This window comes from Peromyscus eremicus, chromosome X (assembly GCF_949786415.1).
Source record: "Peromyscus eremicus chromosome X, PerEre_H2_v1, whole genome shotgun sequence".
Taxonomy (NCBI): Eukaryota; Metazoa; Chordata; class Mammalia; order Rodentia; family Cricetidae; genus Peromyscus; species Peromyscus eremicus.
The window spans coordinates 55313711-55334860 of record NC_081439.1 but is presented as its reverse complement, the minus strand read 5'-3'; the positions used below and the strand labels follow the sequence as shown (position 1 = coordinate 55334860).

Sequence of the window (21150 nt, the reverse complement as noted above, 5' to 3'; positions counted from 1 at the left end):
CTCTGTGAGTTCTTTGAGGCCAGGCTGGTCTACAGAGCGAGTTCCAGGACAGCTAGAGCTGTTACACAGAGAAACCTTGTCTCAAAAAACAAACAAACAAAAAACCAACAACAGAAAGAGGTAGACTCCAAGGACCCCTATATGTCTCGAATGAGACAAATGATGAAGGAAACTTTAAAATTCACCAAACTGGGTGTGCTGGTATACACCTGTAATCCCAGAATTTGGGAGGCTGTGGCAGAGGGATGACAAATTTGATCCAACTTGGGGTATTTAGCAAGACCTCGTCTCACAGAAAAGAAACAATAAAAGAAATAAGATGAGGCTAAGCTTGGTTATTTCCTTGATTAAAGTTCTTCTACCTCGAACCTGCAATAGCACCCCTAGGAGGTATTGACTTCGGATAAGGAAATAAAATCCAAAGGACAGAAGTCACTTAGGCCACAAGGGGACCCTGCATAGGACTGGGTTTAAAACTGGAGCTGTTCATTGTAGAAACAGTTGGATTGAGAACCAGGAAGCCTGAGGATTCATGTTAGTCTCCAGGACCAGCTAAGCAGCAAGTTAGCTCAGTTTGCCTCTGGACTTCAGTTTCTTCTTCTGTAAAATGGGAACCTTGGCTCAAATCCGTGCTGCTTTTCTTCAACTGGACTTCTGAGGGTAGGCCCAATATGAAAGCAAGTGAAGAGCAAACTGGTTTGATGGAAATAGAATTCTAAAGGTTTTGGGCAGAGACCCTTTCATGCAGCAGCTTTGGGGTTCTAGAACCCTAAATGAAAAATCATGAGAACAGGGAACCCTTACAGGCCTCCATTATGTCTCTGAGTGACCTATACATGGCCTGAGCTATACATAGCTTCCTCCTTTAGTCCTCTGATGCTTACTTAGCTTAGAAGTCTTTGAGATAAAAGGCCCAAGCTCAGACTATTCCTGTGCAAATGTCCAGGAAATGCATGAGGACTGTCCGTTACAGTACCCTTGTACGAGTCTTGTACTATGCACCAAGAGCTGCGGCAAAGATTTCTTGCCATGGGCACACGCAGGTAGAAGGCAAGTAAAGGGGACCGAACCTGCGTGTTGCTGCTCTTTTCAGGGCACATTTTGTTTCTTGAGTTTGCTCTTCCCAGGAGCAACATAAAGACAGCTACTGTTAACTTGGTCATAACGGTGACTAGTGGACTCCATTCCTTCGGGTCTTTTCCTAGAGCCATGGCATGCTTGGTTCCCATAGCATCTATTAACTATTGTCTCAAGATGCCAGAAAGATTAACTTCTTTCTGGAAGCTGTCATCTCAGGGCCTGGCTGTCACAGTTCCAGCTAAGCCTCTGGACTAGTTTGATCCTGTGTCTCCATCTACCTGTAAGTTCTTGCTTTCCTGTTCCTTGTTCCTGTTTCAGAAATCACACAGAAGCTTCTCAGACAAGGCTGGGGGTGGGGGTGGGGACTGCATACCTGAGGAGTGAAATGCCTCTTTCTGGGTACAGAGGAAGAAGTGTAGGGATCACGGGGTAGGGATTGCAGGGTTCAGGGTGTAAGGAGAAAAAGGACAGGAACTCTGGAGGTCTCAAGGGATGGATGGTGAGAGGACGCAACACTGATCTCACCTGGCTCTGCTGTCGGTTCCGACACTTTGTGGGGTCACAGCTGCAGGCCACATTGCAGTCTGCCCTTTGCTTTCGGCATCCACATTGCTTGTTCCCACACCAGCCTTTGCAGGAGCACTGCAGAACAGGTTTGGGAAAAGACACACCACTGAAAGGATTAGATTCTAAAGGCCCTTTCCTTCATCTGCAAGTCTTTCCAGAAACCCAGGAAAGGGCCACCATCTCTAGGAAAAGCATTCTTCGCTGATCTGTCCTTTCCTTAACCATGGTCACCAGAAACCACCACAGGTTAACTAGGAGCAGGTCACAGCAAACAACTAAGTGCTCTGTTTGGGGCAGTACAGCTGAAGAGAGATAAGAGGGCTGTCCTAACACCCTCACATGACAAGTACTGGGTAAACACTAGTCACAGTTTCATGGGCAGAGCCCCGCAGGCAGCACCAGTTAGGCTTATTTAAGGGCTGAGTCAAGGTGTTCTGCCTTTTTTGATCTACCTAACTGTGTTTTCTTTCCATGTACATTTCGACATTTTGTCAAGTGTCAGCTGGGGCTTTGTCCTGAGCACTAACTCACCTTCAATATCACTAAAGGTAGGAAATAAAATCATTTATATTTGAAACTGCAGTTTTCACAGCACACACACACACACACACACACACACACACACACACACACACACACACACACACACACTCTTAGAGCCAGTTTACAAGGTAGACTTGTTTATCGGCTCTAACAATGGCAGAAAGCTGGAAGGATGATTAATAGGTAAGATAACAAAAATCGCAATCTAAAAATATTTTGACAGGTTGAAATTATAGGCTGAAAGTAGAAAGAAAAGATACAATAGGAATAAATTCAAGTTCAGCATCTAGGTTCTCCCAAATCAGCTGTATAAGTACAATAATGGAGATTTAGCTTTAAAGTAGTCCATGTAGCGGATCAAGGCAGCCCAAACCTTTTATCCCAGCACTCGGGAGGCAGGCAACTCAATTTACATGGAGGAGAATTCCAGGCCAGCCAGGGCTACATAGTGAGACCCTTTCAGAAAACCAAGACAACCCCCCAAACCCTCCAAATAAAATGAATCCAATAGTCTGGTGCTTAACAAGGCCTGAAATCACAGCTGTCAGCAGTTTTCTTCCTCCCCCACCCCGGGGCACATCTGTGGACTCATCCCGAGTTTTATTATAAACTCAAATTCAAGATCTTAAGCACGTTTCATGTAAGAACTATCATCATTGTTCTGTAGCTATATAGGAAACCCACAATAGTATCCTTTTTTCTGATCAGGAGGACAATGTATATCATTCTATAAAATCTTAAAGTCCAAGGCATGATTTCAATAGCTGTATACAATATTCCATCATGTAGACATGTCAATGAATTTAACCAGTCCCCTAACGTTAGATAGTAAGATAGTTCTGAAAGAAAATATTTGCTATTAGAAATCATGTTGCAGTGAAAATCCTTGCACACGAACGGAATCTAAACCACTCTTAGAGGTAAGGCCCTCGAAATCTGGCCTGACTCTACCTCTACCTAGCTTTGCCTTTCCCACTTCTCAGCACACGGTAGTCACTCAGGTATGTAAAGCCCATCCCTGCCCTGAGGTCTTTCCAATTGCTCTTCCCTTTTCTCCTCTCCTTCACTCTCCTTCTGTCCCTTTCTTTTTTGTGACTTAGGCCTTCATTACATAGTCCAGGTTGGTCTCAAACTTGTGATTCTCCTGCCTTGGCCTCTAGAGTGCCAGGATTACAGGTATGTACCACCATGCCTAGTGCCCTTCCTTTTGTTTCGAGCTCATCCTAACTACCTGTTTCCCAAACAGCCTTCCCTTTCCCATCATCCCTATGATGTCACTGTGGACTTTCATTTTCCTCTATACCACTATCCAGAACTATTTTGTTTTTCTGGTTACTATGTCTTTCCTACAAGAATGTGTTCAAATGATGAAGTTAATTATTGTATTCTCAGAAATAGTGCTCATTCCTGGCACAAAGCTACTTAGAAAAGATTCACTGAATGAATCCAGCAATTTCCATATTGATGACTATTTCCTTAGTATGAATTACTATGTGAATAATTACTGGACCAAAGAATAGGAACACTTTTAATATATGTGCTACTGAAGTGAGCATGATGGGAATATTTTTAAAGTTTCTGATAATACTTTCAGGTTGCCTTCCAGATTAGGTATACCAATTTACACTTCTAATAGCCATAAGAATGTCCATCTTAGTCACTTTTATCAACAAGATACACTTTAATAAATATATTTTTAGCTACTTTGAGTAAGACAAGCAAAATATGAGTTCTGTGACTTGTCTTACAGATGCTCGTTCAGAATGGCCTCGACCCATTATGGTATCCTGGGTCCTTTGTCCATTTGTGACGCATTTAAAGGCTTCAAACATGTTCTTTTTACCCTGTCAGCATTTCTCTATTTTATCACATGGGATAATACACATGATATCTGAAGGGCTATCATGAGTGATTGGATTTTTTCATAGCCAAGATTCAGTGAAATGATTTATAGAATAGCACACTTCACACACACAAGGAACACTTTCTAAAACCCAATAGCGCCCAACAGCTGGCTGCCTTTGAGCCTATGGACCATGCTTTTGCTGGTCTTCACGCAAGCAGAGAGTAGAGACAGGCACCGGTAGTGGTGATGGTAGAGCTGAACGCTCAGGAACACTTGACAGGTGCAGCCACATGAATGTCAAGTATATAAGCTATACCTTATCTTATTGTCTGTCTCCCATTCCAGGATGCAGAGTAGAATGCCAGAGAAGGACTTTGACACAACTATATCAAAACTGGCGGCAACCCACCAGCAAAACTCAAGAAATAGCACAGATGGGAAGACTCACAGGTTTGCTGGTTCTCAGCTCTTACTTATTACATATGAGAAATCTCTGCAGGGGCTGGAGAGGGGTGGCTCAGTAGTTAAGAGTGCTTGCTGCTTTCCCAGAGGACCTGAGTTCAGTTCCCAGCACCCACATTAGGTAGTTTACATCACTTGTAATTCCAACTCCAAGGGATTCAATGTGCTTGAGAACCTGCACACATGTGGCATTCACCCACACAGACCCACATGTACACACTAGAAAAAAAAAATCTCCATGGAAGTTTTCTAAAACTTCAAGTCCTGCCTCAGATCAACTCAATCAGAACATCTAGAGGTAGAGTCCCAGGTTCTATTTTAAAGAGCTCTCTTGAGAAAAACTAAGGTTGAGAACACTGTTTTGTAGTCTGTAATTCTAGTAGTAAGTTCGGTGTGTCTCAGAAGAATAAGATCTGGTCAAATTTTAAACTCAAAGAATAAAAAAATACCAGAGCAGGACTTAGAAGTATGGGTTTTACTCCTAAGTTTAACACTTGGCATGACCATGGAAAAGTCACTTCCAAGTTCAGCTCTACGCTTTCATCAGCAAAGTAGAGACAAGAGTATCTGTTCCCTTTGGGACACATATGGTAGCACACCCCTGTACTGGGAGGATCCTCCCAGGCAGGAGGATCCTGATTTTCAGGCCAGCCTGAGCCATATAAGGAGTTCAAGGCCAAACTAGTTTCACTAAGATCTTGTCTCAGAAAACAGAGCAAAACAAGTATGTGCTCCCTGCACAGGTGACAAATGCAAAATATTTAAATGGGGGTGTAGCTCAGTGGTAGAGCATTTAAAGATGCTGTCAGTGCTTTAATAAAATATATAAACAATGACTGAATTCCTCACAAGGTGCTCTTATATATAGTCTCTTAACCTCTAATATACAATATAACATCATCTAAAGGTAGTATTGTTAAATAAAACTTTGACTAGTCCTTGGACTCAAGACATTAGCACTGGAAGTAATCTACTCTGGTTTAATCTCTTCATTGTACACATAAGGGAATGCAGGCTCAGGGAGAGTAAGTGCCTTGCTCAAGGTTACTCAATGAACTATTGATAAATTCCAGACTAGAACCCATGCCCATTTACCTTTTGAGTTGTTACTCTGTCTACTATGGCATGGGACCTATCATTTAGCATCATCTCAGCGAGGAAGACATTAATTCTGGAAAAGCCATCCTTTTGGTGCCTGCTACAGTATCCTTTTTAGTAAGCACAAGAAGGTGATTAGAGCTGCCATCTTCAGCTGGGTTGAAGCAACAATAATAACGATGGCCTTCGTGTACAGCTAATGTGTTTTCTAAGCAGTCTGACCAAGAGTGGACAGAGCATCTACATATTTTGAGGCTGTTAAATAGGAGAATCAACTTGATCTTTTTAAAGTCCATGCATAGTCACTTATCAAATTATAAAGAATCACTTCACAGTTTTTTAGAAATAGAATATCATTCATAGTAAGTAGTATTTAATTACAGTATTTGCTATGCTTCAGTACTTTCCTTTTAAGTTGGAGCAACAATGTTGATATATTAAGCTTTCCTAAGAACAAGTGTAGCCATAATTGTTTCATACCTGCAAACTCCTTTCCAAAGGTTCTAGGCCCTTTATCCTTTTGTTTCTGTGTATGCTTCCGAACTCTGTAACTTAAGTGGCCATTTAATCGACATTCAGCTCACACTGTTACTTCAATCATAATAGTATAAATGTTGGTGGAGGAGATAAACAAAAGACAGACATTGTGGGTAGGGAGATGTTTTTGTAGTTACGAGCATTTGTTGCTGTGGTGATATATTATTTGTAATCTAGGAAATAAAGCTTGCTTGAAGATCAGAGGGCAGAGCCAGCCACAGAGTTAGCCATAGAGGTCAGGCAGCGGTGGCACACTCCTTTAATCCTAGCACTCGGGAGGCAGAGGCAGAGATCGATCTGGATTTCTGTGAGTTCAAGGCCACACTGGGCTACATGAGATTAATCCAGTCTAAAAGAGAAACAGAGCCAGGCAGTGGTGGTACACACCTTTAATTCCAGCGCTTGGGATCACATATCTTTAATTCCAGCGCTTGGGATCACATACCTTTAATTCCAGCACTAGGAGGGTTGAGACAGGAAGTGATATGGCTGAGCAGAGAAAGGAATACAAGGCAGGAGGAGACAGGAACTCTGGCTCTTTCAGGCTGAGGAGTTGGTGAAATAAGAGGTGGTGGCTGTGGCTTGCTCTGCTTCTTGGATCTTTCAGCTTTCACCCTGATATCTGGCTCCCAGTTTTTATTAAAACCAATTAGGATTTGTGCAACATGTTGCCTTTGCAGAGGACCTGGATTTGATTCCCAGCACCCAAATGGTGGCTCACAACCATCTGTAACTCCAGTTCTGGGAGATTTGATGTCCTCATCTGACCTTTGCAGGCACCAGGCATGCATGTGATGCACATACATACATGCAAGGCAAAACACTACACATAAATACATCGAAAGTGACAAAAAAGACAGCCATGTCCTGCTTCATTTTGTCTAAGTGTCCCAACACTCTGCTTCGAGTCTTTGCACTCTATTATTTATTGTGCCAGAAGTGTTCTCCCTCTTGTCCTCAACACTGTCTTGGCCTATCTATCTATCTATCTATCTATCTATCTATCTATCTATCTATCTATCTATCTATCTATCCTGCAGCAACAGTCACTTCCTTCAATGTCATCTCCTTAATCCGCACCTCTTCTGGTTGGTTCTAAAAACCCAAACCCTCCCAATTATTCTTCCTGAGATTAACGCACTGAAGTTCTAGATAGGCTTCTTTCTATCCCTTTGTCCTGATTCTTCCATTAAGTTATAAGGTCTCTGGGGGCACAGCATGGTGCCTTCTTGATGATGCTACCTGACTAACAACACCACCACCCTGCTATTTGTTTCTTTTTTAAATACTTTATTTAAATCTATCTTATGTTGCATTGCTGTGAAGGAGTCAGGTCCCCTGGAACTGGAGTTACAGACAGTTGTGAGCTGCCATGTGGGTGCTGGGAATGGAACCCGGATCCTCTGGAAGAGCAGCCAGTGCTCTTAACTGCTGAGCCATCTCTCCAGCCCCCTGGCTATTTGTTTCTTCACTTGAAATCTAGTGTTTAGACTCCCAGATCCAGTTTGTTTCCACCATATTATGGAAGTCTGCTTCACTTTAGCATTTGGCTTTACAAACCTGGCCAAATCAAGCGTGCTTCAAGGAAGCCAGTGAGTTAAATTAGGAGCCATTCTCTAAGACTGTGGTTACAGAGCACAGGTGGACTAGAGATGAAGCACAGTATTTTGGAAATTAATGTTTCAGTATAAAACAGCTGTATTTAGTAATTATGGAGGACTAGCACTGTGGAAGTAAATAAAGTGCACCTTAAAGTCAGAAGGCTTTTAGCTGGGCATGGCATTGCAAGCCCACCTGTAATTTCAGCACTCAGAAGGTAGAGGTAGGAGGACTAGGTGTTGAACATCATCCTAGGTTATAATAGTGAGTTCAAGCCTAGCCTGGGATTATATAAGGCACCATCTCTAAAACAAAACAAAAACACCCCCCAAGTCAGATTATTCCTAATTAGCCTTAACTTGGCATGTTTGTTCTTAATTATTATCTTTTTCTATGATTCCATTTGCTCCTTAGTCTAGTAAGAAACAGAAAAACACCATAACAGGTAAGGAAGATAAAGTATGCACTCAGCTTCTAGTTCAAGGTTTTGTTTTGTTTTTAACTGATGTGACCACCATAATATGGTGGAAACAAACTGGATCTGGGAGTCTAAACACTAAATTTCAAGTACTGACTATCACTTGTTTTGGTGACCATGGGACAATTCACTTTCGTCTTATGGGTCTGAAGCCTATCTGAAAGATGCAAACAATAAATACCTCTCTGGATTTTTAAAAATAATTATTAAAAGATGATGTATATAAGAATGGTTGGTTAAACTATAAAAACAATGCTACACAACATGGACTGGGATGATCACTTGGGAATCAGCTTCAGTGAAATGGTACAGAACACTAGCTATTCAGATCGCCTTGATTCTGAAAAGACAGCCAACTTGAATGCTCAGGTGTCCCTGCTGCCCTCAGCCCATACAGAGGTATGTCCGACAAGTCTTCCTAGAGCTGATGCCCCTGAAGGAGCTGCACGGAGTTCAGATGCTGGGCAGGGACCAATTTGAGATTGAGAAGCTAGCCCACCGGAGTTAATTCTAATGAGTGAAATTAGAGTTGGCTCATACCCCTTGGATGTTCTTCTTGGACACCTTGACTAGTTTTGTTGGTATCCACTCCTCATCAGCATAATCATCACTGTCATCATTCTCTTGCTCGGTCATAGAATGCTCTGAATTATACTGTAGATCTTCGATGTCCAAGCTTTCCTCTGGGCATTTCTCTTTAGTTCGGCAAGGTTTGGGCTACAAAAAAAAATTGAGGCAATTAATAAGGTTTTTGAAAACCACATATGACATGCTATCATCTCAGTAACTATTGCCAGTAGTATTTACAGAGATTTCAGACTTTTCAAATATATTCTGTTTGGTTTTGCCAATCACAAAAATTCTGCTTTAGCCTTTGGCCTTGCAGAGTCTTTGAAGAGCTAGAAACTGGAGGCCAACAATCTGAAGGAGGAAGAGAGGACTCATGGTTTAATAAGATAAGCATCTCTGGATGGACAGCTGAACATTGCTCCTTTTCAGCTGTGTTACATAATAACTGCATGATCAAGCACAATTAGCCTTCTGAGGAAGCTGAATGCCTATTTTCCTTAGGATTGTATTCTAGTTTCATTGGGACTCCTTACTCTTATAGCCGTTTACAAAGACAGGTTAGCACACTCACTCAAACTTGGGTTATGTAAAAGTATCATAGACAACTGAACAGTTTACCTTAGGTGGAATATATTCAAAGGAAGAGTCTGGAGACTGAAGAATATTTTTCATAAGATGGGGTTTTTGTGTGCTGGCTACTTGGAGGAGGGTCAGTTTCTGTTTGAATAGGAGAGACAAAGTATATAATGTTAGGGCAGATTCTGGGAGCATTCATGGCTAAACCAAAGATTCCAGACCTAGACTATGTTCCTTGTATATCACAATAAAGCGAAGCCGGGTGACAGTAGGGTAGTTGGAGGACTCTCACTTTCTAAAATCACTATTAGATTAAGGAGCAGTATATTTTATTTTTTGTTTTTATTTCCGTTTGAGTTTTAGAGACAAGGTCTCACTATGTATCCTTGGTTGGCTTAGAGCTTATTATGTAGACCAGGCTGACTTCAACTCACAGAGATCTGCCCGCCTCTTCCTCCTGAGTGCTGGGATTAAAGGGGTGTACCACCATGCCGGGCAAAAACTTGGGTTTCTAACACTTTGAAATGCATATGACTGAATCACACGAAAACTCGATGGAGCCCTCACAAAATCGGGCTAAATAGTCATCAAAACGGAGGACTGCTTCCAAGGGCTAGCTAGCCTTAGTGGCAGCAAGGGTCTCCTGAGGCTTAGCAAGTGGGTGGAAAGTCATCTTACCTGCTTGATAGCATTGTTTTCTTGGAGAAGCTGCTGATTTTGCTCACACATTTCTTGCATCTTCCTAAGCTCTTCATCCTATTTCCAGATAGCATAATTATAGGTGGGGTTATTTGGGGTCCTATCTATGAGTTACCAAACAACTCAGATGGGAACACTGCTTTCAAGTGGCTGGAAGACAATGGTTTGTACACAGCAAGCAGGCACACAGAAAAATGCCTCATTCCTTGTTTCTAGGTACCCTGAATGCCTTATATTTCAGTATTCCCCAATATCCCTGAAGATCCTTGCAGGAAGTAATCTCTATCCTTCCCATTCTCATAGCCTTTGCACGTCAGCATGCTGGTTCAGAAATCCACACAGCATTAGCTCTCCCCTGAAATCTGCAGGGGCTTCTGTGTACCCTTCTCACATGGACTAACTAGTCTGAATGCTACTCGGACAAGCCCGGTTGAACTTGCTGGCACTGACGACAACTGAATTCATATAACCACTTTAACTTGTCTGGTTACGTCTTAAGGTGTGAAGTGCTAAGGCAACCCTGGACTGACAGTGCAGGAATAAGATTCTAAGTTGGACTAAAATAGTGCTCCAACACGCTACTAAAGGGTGTGGTGTTCCCAGACTTCGAAAGAATTTTAGACCCAGGGCATTTTATTAACATGTCAGGTCTCGGCTCAGAACAAGCTTGGAGAGATACATTTGAATGCCCTCAGCATTTTTTCAATGGATTTGTATTATTTTTAAGTGCATATGAATGCAGGTGCCTGCACATGCTGGAGGCCAGGCATGGGCTTCCTCCTGGAGCTGGAGGTACATGCAGTAGTGAGCTGCCCAGCATGTGTGCTGAGAACTCAATCCTCTGCGAGAGCACTAAGTGCTCTTAACCGCTACATCATCTCTTCAGCCCCCTGCCACTAAGATTTGAAGTAAATACGAGATGTTCCTCAGCCCTGGAGCTTAGGGTTAAGGCAAAAGAATCAGGAGGCCTGCCGGGCGGTGGTGGCGCACGCCTTTAATCCCAGCACTCGGGAGGCAGAGGCAGGCGGATCTCTGTGAGTTCGAGGCCAGCCTGGGCTACCAAGTGAGTTCCAGGAAAGGCGCAAAGCTACACAGAGAAAACCTGTCTCGAAAACCAAAAAAAAACAAAAAAACAAACAAAGAATCAGGAGGCCCAAGTCTGACATGGAACCTTCTGTGTCAGTACTGAAAATTAGGGGCTTTTTTGTTTGTTTGTTTTTTTTTTTTTGGTTGAGACAGGGTTTCTTTGTGTAGCCTTGGCTGTCCTAGAACTCGTTCTGTAGACAGGTAAGCCTTGAACTCACAGAGATCCACCTGCCTCTGCCTCCCGAGTGCTGTATTAAAGGCGTGCAGCACCACCACCTGGCCCGAAAATGAGGCTATTCTAACAGCAGCTACACTGATTTCGCCTAACCAGATCCAACAGGGCCTCAAAGGAGTAAAGGGTCTGGTTTGTCAGTAGTTGACTACTTTCTGCTGCAGGTCCATGGCTCAAATGAGATAGGGTTCTCCATCATGTTTTGCATACCTGACATTTCAGTGTGCTCAGCAACTGCTGTTCCTTTCCATTAGCTGATTCCTCCTTCTGCTTCTCTGTCATTTGGAATTGTTGCAACTGGCTGAGAAGGTACAGCACCTAAAGGAAGACACAACCGCTGGGCGATAGCAAAGGAGTGAGGGGAGAAAGGATGTTCTCTAGTTCAAGCAAAGATCCACGTAACTTTTTTTGTGAGTTAAAGGTAAAGAACGTCTTTTCTTCTCATGGTTCAAAACCATAAGCCTCGTAAAGGTGTTTCTCAGCATGTGACCTTGGGATTGGAGCCAGTGGCTAAGAGCCACTTAGACAAGTCATTTGTTTCAGGTTACTTATTTACAAAATGTGAAAAAGACCACAGAGCCTTTTGAAGGAAGCTTCGCGTGCCATTACTGTTTGGTTACTTATTTATTTTTTAGATGGTGATAGGGTCTCAATGTAGTCCAGAGAGGCTTTGAACTTGAGATGATTCTTTTGCTATAGGCTCCCAGAGGGCTAGGATTCCAGGCATCAGGCACCCCGTCAGGCATATTCTCCTCCTTTTCCAAACCGAACAAGCAAAGGCAGGGAGCGCCCCGGCCTCCCCAGCTTCTCGTCTTGCTAAGACTCACCTTTTCTTGGTGCTGTTGCTCTTCCTTGACCAGCTCAGCTTTGAGCTCTGCCTCTATCTCAGTGAAATGACTTCGCTCCTCCAACAGCATCTTCTGTATGTCAACACAGCTGGCCTTGCTCTGCTTCAGGCTGCTTTCAAGCTTGCTCACCTGGATTTTGGAGGAGACCAGCTGAAAGGATAAGAAAAGGTCATTTTGCTTGAAGACTGATCTATCTTCTCCCATTCACTGAACAAGAAAAGGTCAGCTAAATCCATTCTCACTGTCCCCATGTCACATGGATCCTAAGACTGAACTGAAATACTACTACCGGCTTTACAATTTTGACTTTGGATGTGTACGGGTGGGTGTTTTGCCTGCATGTGTGTCTACATACTACGTACATGCCAGGTTCCTGCAGAGGCCTGAAGAGGGAGTGTCTGCTCTCCTGGAACTAGAGTTACAGATGGTTATGAGCTACCACACAGGTGCTAGGAATTGAACCTGGGCACTCTGGAAAAGCAGCCAGTGCTCTTGGGTCACTGAATCATCTCTCCAGCCCCTTAAAAGCACTGTTTTATATTCCTAGGCCATACGTCAATATTGATGCAGAGACAGGTAGTATCTTAAGGGTAGAAGCCGCCACTGAAGTCATTCATCTGTTGCTTGCTCTGCATCAAGGCAAGAATAACCCTAACATGGACAATATCTGACAATTCCAAAATTCTAAAACTTTAAGCAGACCTTAAAGCTTAAAAGGGGACTCACAGGAGTGAGCTTATAGCCAATTCTCTCTCAGAATCTCTGTTCACATGTTAGAACTTGTAGACCTGACTGCTGAAATTGTAGATCTTTCTAGATAAATCTCTTAGGCAAGACTGGTATGCCGCACTGACCTACTTTTCTTTACAATACTGGCCCAGACAGTGAGCATCGTAAATACCAGTAGTCCTAAGATTCGTCAGGCTTCCTTAGTAGAAGAAACCTGCTGGCCCAAGACAAAAATGCACGAAGCATAACTAATGCTCAACTTCTGGATTCAGAAACTATGCTTGTCTTGAGTTGTCAATTTTGATTTTCTTCTGACAGTTTACGATGAAATCATACATTTAAGATCAGTGAAGAGGGTTTTTTCTTACAATGAATCTGTATATGTCAAAATGATTAAGTTTTCTCCTTGAGACTATGTCTCAAATTTTTAAACAGACATCTCATAGCTGTTTTTAAAAGTTGTACAATACTTCATGCTTACCAGTAACTTCTTATGGCATCCTGGTCTTTTTTATTAACATCACTAATGCATACTTGCTATGTTAGGCATGATGAGTGTCAATTTATGATATTTTTCTAAGTAGCTGTCCTGTACTTGCTTCTAACCAACTTTTATCTATTAATCTCTTCAATATTAGTATCATTCATTGGAGAGTCTACCATGAAAAGTAGCTACAGCACTAAGAAAGTGTTCCTTACACTTCAACCTATCCAGCTAGGTCCCCTATAACTGTTATTATTAGGAAGAGTAGTTTTACCTCTCCAATTAAAAATTTGATGGCACATTTGGCTTCCAGAATTGTGGCAATATTCTCCCAGCGTTGTTTCGGCCTGTCTTCACTTTCAGCATCCAGGAGCTTTTGTTGTAGGTCTGCAATCTGAGCACTCCTTCAGTGAGAGAACAGTGAGATTTATTGTCATCAGCCTCAATAGCAAGGAGAAAGAGAGGAGCTCTGAGTAGAAAATTAAAAGAATTTTATGTATGGAGTGATTAGTTAAAAAGTAAAAAGCCACCTTATTCAAATTTTATGTGGTACCTCCAAACCTAAAACAAAAGGAACCCTAAGGAAACATCTAAGTGGCTCTAATTTTATTAAATACGGTTTGAAATAAGTGGAACACACACACACACACACACACACACACACACACACACACACACACACACAGAGTTTGAGCGATTGATTTTTTTCCTGTCTCATTTATTTCTGTGTCTATGTAGGTGTGGAGGTGAGCACATCATGGCGTGTGAACTTTCTGTTAGTTCTTTGTCCCACTGTTTTCTCAAAAATTTTTATTCATTATATATTCTAGTTTTTAGCCCTCTGCCAGATGTGTAACTGATAAATATTTTTTTCCCCAATTCTATAGGCTGCCTCTTCACTGGAATGATGGTGTCCTTTGATGTACAGAAGCTTTTGTTTTTAATTTCATGAGGTCCCATTTGTTAACTGCCAAAAGCAGGTGCTTCCTGTAAGCTGAAGTGTGTTCACTATTTTCTTCTCTATGGGGTCATAGTCTCAGGTCTTAATTCGAGGTCTTTGAATTATGTGGAGTTGTCTGTGTACAGAGGAGAGAAGGATCTTCTACATGTAGCTAACCATTTGCTGAAGATGCTGTCTTTGTTGCAGTGTGTATTCTTGGCCTCTCTGTCAAAAAGTTTAAGAGCCTCAATGTTGTTTTACATTTGTAAGGTGAAGAATAACACTCACCTCCTAGAGCATCATAGTGACTGAATGACAGAAATGATCTCAAAATACTGGTACTCTCTGTTTGCTACTGGTTTCCCCCATAAAAATCCTTTGAAAAGAAGCAAGCTCTTGAATGAGTGGATTGATGGCACCTATTTGGATTCTAGGCATAACGTTTTATGCTTCAGATATAGCCCCATTACCTGAGCTCCAGTTCAGTCTCTAGGCTTTCAATCTGCTTTGCAATACAATTCTCTGCTTCTGAATCTTGACCACGCACTTCATCACGTGAGAATGTGCGCCTCTGTAAAGACAGTGGCCCAGAAGGTGGGATTCCAAAGGCAAGAGTCCTCCAAAGCAATAAGGATTTGCTAGAAATTTCATGTGGTTATTGATAGCATTTCCCCATGACACTTACTCGGAGTTTAGGAGGTGGATTCTCTCCAGATTCTCTTTTTTCTTTGAGTTGTGCCACATCCTGAGCAAGGATCTTTCTATCTTCAAGAAGGTCATTCAGATGCCGTTTGGCTTCCTCAGTACTGACCATGACCTCAATTTCATTTCCAAGCCAATTCTAGAAGAGAAATTAGTAATGTGTGAGTTGGGGATGAGGACTCCATGGGCTAGATACTTAATTTCATTTGGACCAGAGTCTATGAAAGCAGAAGTGAGATTTTTATTTGTGTCTATATCACTAAAACCATTACCTCTCTAAGAACTTTTATCAACAATATCTCCAAAGTCACAAGAGGCTTTCTATAGCAAACCTTTCTCCAGCTATCCTACTACTTCTATTTACTGTTCCCATAATATTTGTGGGTTTTTTTGCCATTAGTTATCATGACACATGTTTAAAGTAGAAGGTCGGTGAGGGCTGGAGAGATGGCTCTGCAGTTAAGGGCACGCACTGCTCTTCCAGAAAACCCAGTTTGGCTCCCAGCACCCATGCCGGGCAGCTCACAACGCCTGTAACTCCAGCTCCTGGGACTCAACGCCTCTGGCTTCCCTCAGACACCTGAACTCAGGTGTACACATTCACATGCACACACACAATTAAATATAATGAAAAATTATAAATAAATGAATGAAGTAGATGGAAAGGATTTTAAAAAGAAAATATAATTAGCTAAATAGACATTTAGAAACAGTAACCTTGAAGGCTGGATATAGCTTAGTGGTAGAGTGGGTGCTCACATTCAAAATGATATAAATTCAATCCCCAACACCAAAAAGAGAAAAAAAGAGAGAGAGAGAGAAAAAAAACCACAAAAGACAGTTGGAGTGAGTTCTCAAAAGAACAAGAACTGTGTAAACTCAAACCAGACAGGATCTCAGGAGTGGGACGTGGGCCTGAAGGCCTACCCCTGACTGAAGAGCTACTGAAGCTGCCGGGATGAAGAGTTAGCTTTCTGTAAGAGTGTGACTCCTGGGGCTGGAGGGATGGCTCAGAGGTTAAGAGCACTGCCTGCTCTTCCAGAGGTCCTGAGTTCAATTCCCAGCAACCACATGATGGCTCACAACCATCTATAATGAGATCTGGTGCCCTCTTCTGGCCTGCAGGCAGAACACTATATACGTAACAAATAAATTAAAAAAAAAAAAAAAAGAGTTGACTCCTGGTAGGTAGACCACACTCCAGTGGTTAGACACACAGCTAAGAGTATTTGGGCATCACAGACTGGACTGGTGGGTTTAAAAATAAAATGAGGACATGAAGTTGGTTGGGTAGGGAGGTGGCGGTGGATCTGATGGGAATGGGGGAGAAAAAGTGACTCAAAGAATTAATAAAAACGTTACTAAAACAACCACCACCACCAACCACCACAGAATCCCAGTGCTCATTCCTGAGAACACTAAAGACGACAATGATATATCACTGTACTAACAGTGATAAAAAGAAAGCCGGAGTGGCTACATCCGGAGCAGCTAAGTAGAATTCTTATGTAAGAATACTACCCCGGATCAAAAGACCCATTTCATCAAGGGAGAAAATAATTCTCAATACGAAGCACCCAAATCTGCAAAACAAAACTATCTTTAATTCAACAAAGAAGACAAGAGAAGCACAATACATTAAAATCAGCTGGGTCTAAATTAGCACACTAAACACTAATCAGAGGAGAGCTGGGGGGACTACATTAATATTCGAGGTAGACTTTAAAGGCAGGCATGATGGTGCATACCTATAATCCTAACACTCAGAAGGCTGAGCTAGAGGACCGTGACAGTAAGGTCAATATGAACCTCCAAAATTCTGTCTCAAAAAGCAAAACAAGGGGCTGGGGAGACTGCTTAGCAGAGGACTCAGGTTCAGGTCCCAGCACCCCCAGAGTGGCTCACGACTATCCGTAACTCCAGTTCCATCAGATCTATGCTCTCTTCTGACCTTCTCAAGCATCAGCTACACATGGGGTGCACATAAGTAAATGCAGGCAAACACTCATACATATAAAATAAAGACAAGTATTTTAAAAAGCAAAAAGAAACAAATAAAAAGAACAGGTAGATTTTAGAATAAAAATATTACCAAGAATAAAGAAGTTAATTTCATAAAAATAAAGAAGCCAATTAATTCTATTTTTTTCTTTCCATTGACACAAAGTTTTGCTATGTAGCCCTGGCTGGCCTGAAACTTGATATGAAGAACAGATTGGACCCAAACTTGGTATGATTCTTCAACCTCTGTCTTCCAAGTGCTGGGTTTAGTTTACAGGAATGAGCCATCTTGTTTGGTGAAGCCAATAAATTCGAACTGCTTGTGCCAGTAATCTCAGAACTCCCATTCAGCACATGTTCCCAAGAGGCAACAACATTGCTCCATATTGTGAAGCATATGAAGCAGAAGTCAGCATTTTTTGATATGCTTTCACATCTCATAATATCTACAAAATACCTATTTTTGTCTCCATACAATCATTTTGTTTTTCATTTTCAGTATTGTATTAAAGAAATTACATTAGATATTAAATACTTCGTAGACTTTTTGTTAGATGATTTTGTCCAACTCTAGGTAATATGTATTAGCATACTTAAAGTAGATAAGGCTGAACTATGATACTCAGCAGATGAGGTGTACTAAATGCATTTTTCAACTTATTATAGGTGTTTTGGGATGGAGCCTCATTATAAGCTGAGAAGCATCCACCTATAAAATAAAATAATAAAAAATGCCACTATGTTTGTAAGATATTAGTCTGTAGTTTTCCTGTAATGCCTTTATCTGGTTTTGTTATCAAGGTAATGCTAGCATCCTTATAAGTTGAGCAGCAAAAGTAGTCCTTCCAATTCAGTTGTCTATAAGACTTTGCAAAGAACTAATATTTCTTCCCTACAAATTTGGGCTGGGCATGGTGGCATATGCCTTTAAAACCAGCACTTGAGGGGCTGAGGTAGGCAGTTCTCTGAGTTCAAGGCTAGCCTAGTGTACTCAGGGAGTTACAGGTCACCCAGAGGGGTGTGTGTGTGTGTGTGTGTGTGTGTGTGTGTGTGAGAGAGAGAGAGAGAGAGAGAGAGAGAGAGAGAGAGAGAGAGAGAGAGAGAGAGAGAGAGAGAGCTGGATCTGTTGGCCTACATAGTTCTTTGTTTACTTGCTTGTTTTTGTTGTTATTTATCTATTTATTTATTTATTTATTTATTTAGACAGGGTCTCTTTATATAGTCCTGGAGCTCTCTATGTAGACCAGGCTGTCCTTGAACTCAGAGATCCACCTACATCTGCCTCCTTAGTGTTGGGATTGAAGGTGTGCACCATTACCCCTGGCTCTTTAAATTTTTTTTTTATTGATCAAGAACTTCGCCGGGTGGTGGTGGCGCACACCTTTAACCCCAGTACTCCGGCGGCAGAGCCAGGTGGATCTCTGTGAGCTTGAGGCCAGCCTGGTCTGGTCTACAGAGCGAGATCCAGGACAGGCAGCAAAACTACACAGAGAAACCCTGTCTCTAAAAAACAAAACAAAACAAACAAACAAAAAAAAAAGAATTTCATAGCTGGGCAGTAGTGGTGTGGCCCACGCCTTTAACTCGGGAGGCACAGGCAGGTTGATCTCTGTGAGTTCAAGGTCAGCCTGGTCTACATAGTGAGCTCTAGGACAGTCTAACCTACACAGTGAGACACTGTCTCGGGAAAATTTTTTTTTCATATATAACTAACATATATAAGTCCACTCTCTACTTCCTCTCTTATTCCCACCACCAGAAAGGAAATTAACAAAATTCAACTTCAACAATTGATCTCAGGGGCTGGGGAGGTGACTCAGTGGTTAAAGCATTTGTCACAGAAATATGAAAGCTGGAGTTTAGATCCCCAGCACCTATTTAAAAAGCAGGGGATGGGGCATGGTAGCCTGCCTGTAAGTCTAGCACTTGGGAGGCAGACAGGGTACCCAGGCCTTCACAAGGGTCACACCCACCCACCCACACACCTGTGCAAACATGCATATCCACATACCAAACACACGAAAAGTGATCTCAGGTTGTTCAGGTTATAACATGTTTCTTCTTCAGTAAACTTCAGTAGTTTGTGTGTTTCAGGGAAATTGTCCATTTCAGTTAAACACTCAAATTTAGGCACTAACCCACATTCTCTCTTAACCTTCATTATAATACATAAAATATACAGTGATATAATTTATGAAATTTCTGTTAATTATATTTTGTTTTCTACCTTTTTTTGATCAGGAAAGCCAGAGGCCTATGAAAGAACCAACTCTTTGTTATAGAGGTTAACTTGGAAATTGATGCTTATGTATATTTTACCAAAAACATTTGTTTAACATAATGCTTTTTGAAATAAGGTGCTACTATGCAGCCTAGGCTTACCTTCATTTCGTGATCCTCCTGCCTCAGTCCCCAAAATTCTAGGACCATAGGTATGAACTATCAAAATTAGAAATAATTTTTACAAAGCTCATTAATTTCTACTCTGGTCTTTATTACTTTCTTATTTCTGCTTACTTTGCACTTAATTTTACTTTCTTAGTTTCTTCAAGGAAGAAGTTGAGATTAATGACTTGCATTCCGTCTTTTCTAACATGGGTCCATAGGGCTAGAAACTTCCTTTAATAATGTTGTATTTTCATTTAATTCAAGATGCAGTCTAATAGTCTGAGTTAATTTCCTCTTTGACAGTGGCTTATTTAGAAGTGTTATCACTTAGTTTCTAAGTATCCAGGGACTTTTTCAAATACAGTTGCATGTAATTCAGGCTGGCTTCAAACTGTAGTGAGGCTAGTCTTGAACTTTTCTGATCCTCCTGCCTCTACTCACAGAGTGTTGAGATGACAGGCATGTACTACTACCATTTTTTTTTTTTTTACTTTGCAATACAATTCAGTTCTACATATCAGCCACGGATTCCCTTGTTCTCCCCCCAGCCCACCCCGCATTCCCACCTCCTCCAGGGCAAAGCCTCCCCTTTCGGACTGAGATCAACCTGGTAGACTCAGTCCAGGCAGGTCCAGTCCCCTCCTCCCAGGCCGAGCCAAGCGACCCTGCATAGGCCCCAGGTTTCAAACAGCCAACTCATGCAATGAGCACAGGACCCGGTCCCACTGCCTGGATGCCTCCCAAACAGATCAAGCCAATCAACTGTCTCACCCATTCAGAGGGCCTGATCCAGTTGGGGACCCCTCAGGAGAGATCCATGGCTAGGCCCCGGGTGGAGCTCTGGGAGTCCAATTACCGAGAAAGAGGAGGGTTTATATGAGCGAGAACTGTTGAGACCAAGGTTGGATAAAGCACAGGGGCAAATAGCCAAATGAATGGAAACACATGAACTATGAACCAATGGCTACTACCATTTTTGTTATCCATTTCTAGTTTAATTCCATCATGGTCAAAACAACATACTGCAAAGACTTAAGCTGTCTTAAGCCATTCAGAGCACACTGAATCTTATTTTATGGCTCAGCATCTTAGTAGGTTTTCTCTATGAACTTATTATGTAACCCATTTCCTAGGTTGTGCCAAACAACAATGCTTTTGCAGAAATATGCATGTGAACTTTCTAATAGTAGCTGAATTCATGGAATGGCTTAGTTTAGGTGTTGACTGGATTGGCTTAAGGGATACCTAAAGATAAGGTAAAGGCATTGTTTTTCTGGGTTCATCTGTCAGGGTGTTTTCAGGGGAGACTAGCATGTGAGTAGGTGGACTGAGTTGGGAAGATTCATCATCAGTGTGGGTGGCTACCACCCAGAACATGCTGGAGTTGCAGCTAGAACAAAACTGACAGAGGGAGGGCACTTCCTCTGTCTTTCCTGGAGCTAGGGCATGAGAGCTCCAAGTACTTTGGTCTTTGGACTCCAGGACTTACATCAACACCCCCAGATTCTCAAGCCTTTGCCCTGTGACTGGGAGTTGCACAACCACTCTCCTGGTTTTGAAGTTATCAGATTTAGACTCAACTGTGGTATGGTATCCTGGATCGGCAGCCTGCAGATGAACTACTATGGGACATTTAGGCCTCTATAACTATGTGAGCCACGTCTCCTCATAAATCTCTCAAGTCT

At 42.0% G+C, this 21150-nt stretch overlaps 1 protein-coding gene across 1 annotated transcript in view; it reads right to left on the bottom strand.

Annotated features, from left to right (window-relative positions):
• Kif4a (kinesin family member 4A) overlaps positions 1–21150 on the bottom strand; it is a 123538-nt gene that overhangs the window by 920 nt on the left and 101468 nt on the right. The window contains exons 21-29 of the mRNA XM_059250212.1: positions 15060–15215; positions 14845–14945; positions 13709–13838; positions 12201–12371; positions 11584–11691; positions 10035–10112; positions 9399–9497; positions 8751–8927; positions 1606–1722 (exon numbers count right to left, since the gene is read on the bottom strand). Coding sequence (XP_059106195.1) covers positions 1606–1722; positions 8751–8927; positions 9399–9497; positions 10035–10112; positions 11584–11691; positions 12201–12371; positions 13709–13838; positions 14845–14945; positions 15060–15215 — 1137 coding nt within the window. The remainder of the gene's footprint in view (positions 1–1605; positions 1723–8750; positions 8928–9398; positions 9498–10034; positions 10113–11583; positions 11692–12200; positions 12372–13708; positions 13839–14844; positions 14946–15059; positions 15216–21150) is intronic.